Consider the following 361-nt stretch of genomic DNA (forward strand, 5'->3'; position numbering starts at 1 on the left):
AAGAGAGAAAGAAAGAGATGGATGGGCTTACCTTTTCTTTCTATGGCAGCACGAGAGACGAGGACATTGAAGCCTTGTGCAGATACACCGAAGACAGTATCAAGAAGATCGTTCCATTGGTCTTCTGTAATTTTCGCGTCTCTTGTGATCTTTCCTCTAACTTGTTTAGACACTAGAGAGATTTCTTCATCTTTCACAGCCACTAAGGTGGAAAGGACAGGAGCATCTGTCTTCTCTCTGTCTCCTCCAACTGGGATCTCACGGAAAGAAGAAAGAGGTAAAGGAGATATGGTCTGAGAGACAGCCTCGTGGATAGGCTCTCCTCGAGCTGAAACGACGTGTCAGACAACATACATACACA

At 45.2% G+C, this 361-nt stretch overlaps 1 protein-coding gene across 1 annotated transcript in view; it reads right to left on the reverse strand.

The window, feature by feature from the left end:
* Nucleotides 1–29: 29 nt before the first annotated feature.
* The window catches only part of CSUI_007316 (protein kinase domain), a gene marked incomplete at its 3' end in the record, with an annotated part of 5,710 nt that continues 5,378 nt past the window's right edge, over nucleotides 30–361 (reverse strand). Inside the window, exon 6 of the mRNA XM_068067462.1 lies at nucleotides 30–328. Coding sequence (XP_067920562.1) covers nucleotides 30–328 — 299 coding nt within the window. The remainder of the gene's footprint in view (nucleotides 329–361) is intronic.

The sequence above is a fragment of the Cystoisospora suis genome (assembly GCF_002600585.1).
Source record: "Cystoisospora suis strain Wien I chromosome Unknown contig_3839, whole genome shotgun sequence".
In the NCBI taxonomy this organism is placed as follows: Eukaryota; Apicomplexa; class Conoidasida; order Eucoccidiorida; family Sarcocystidae; genus Cystoisospora; species Cystoisospora suis.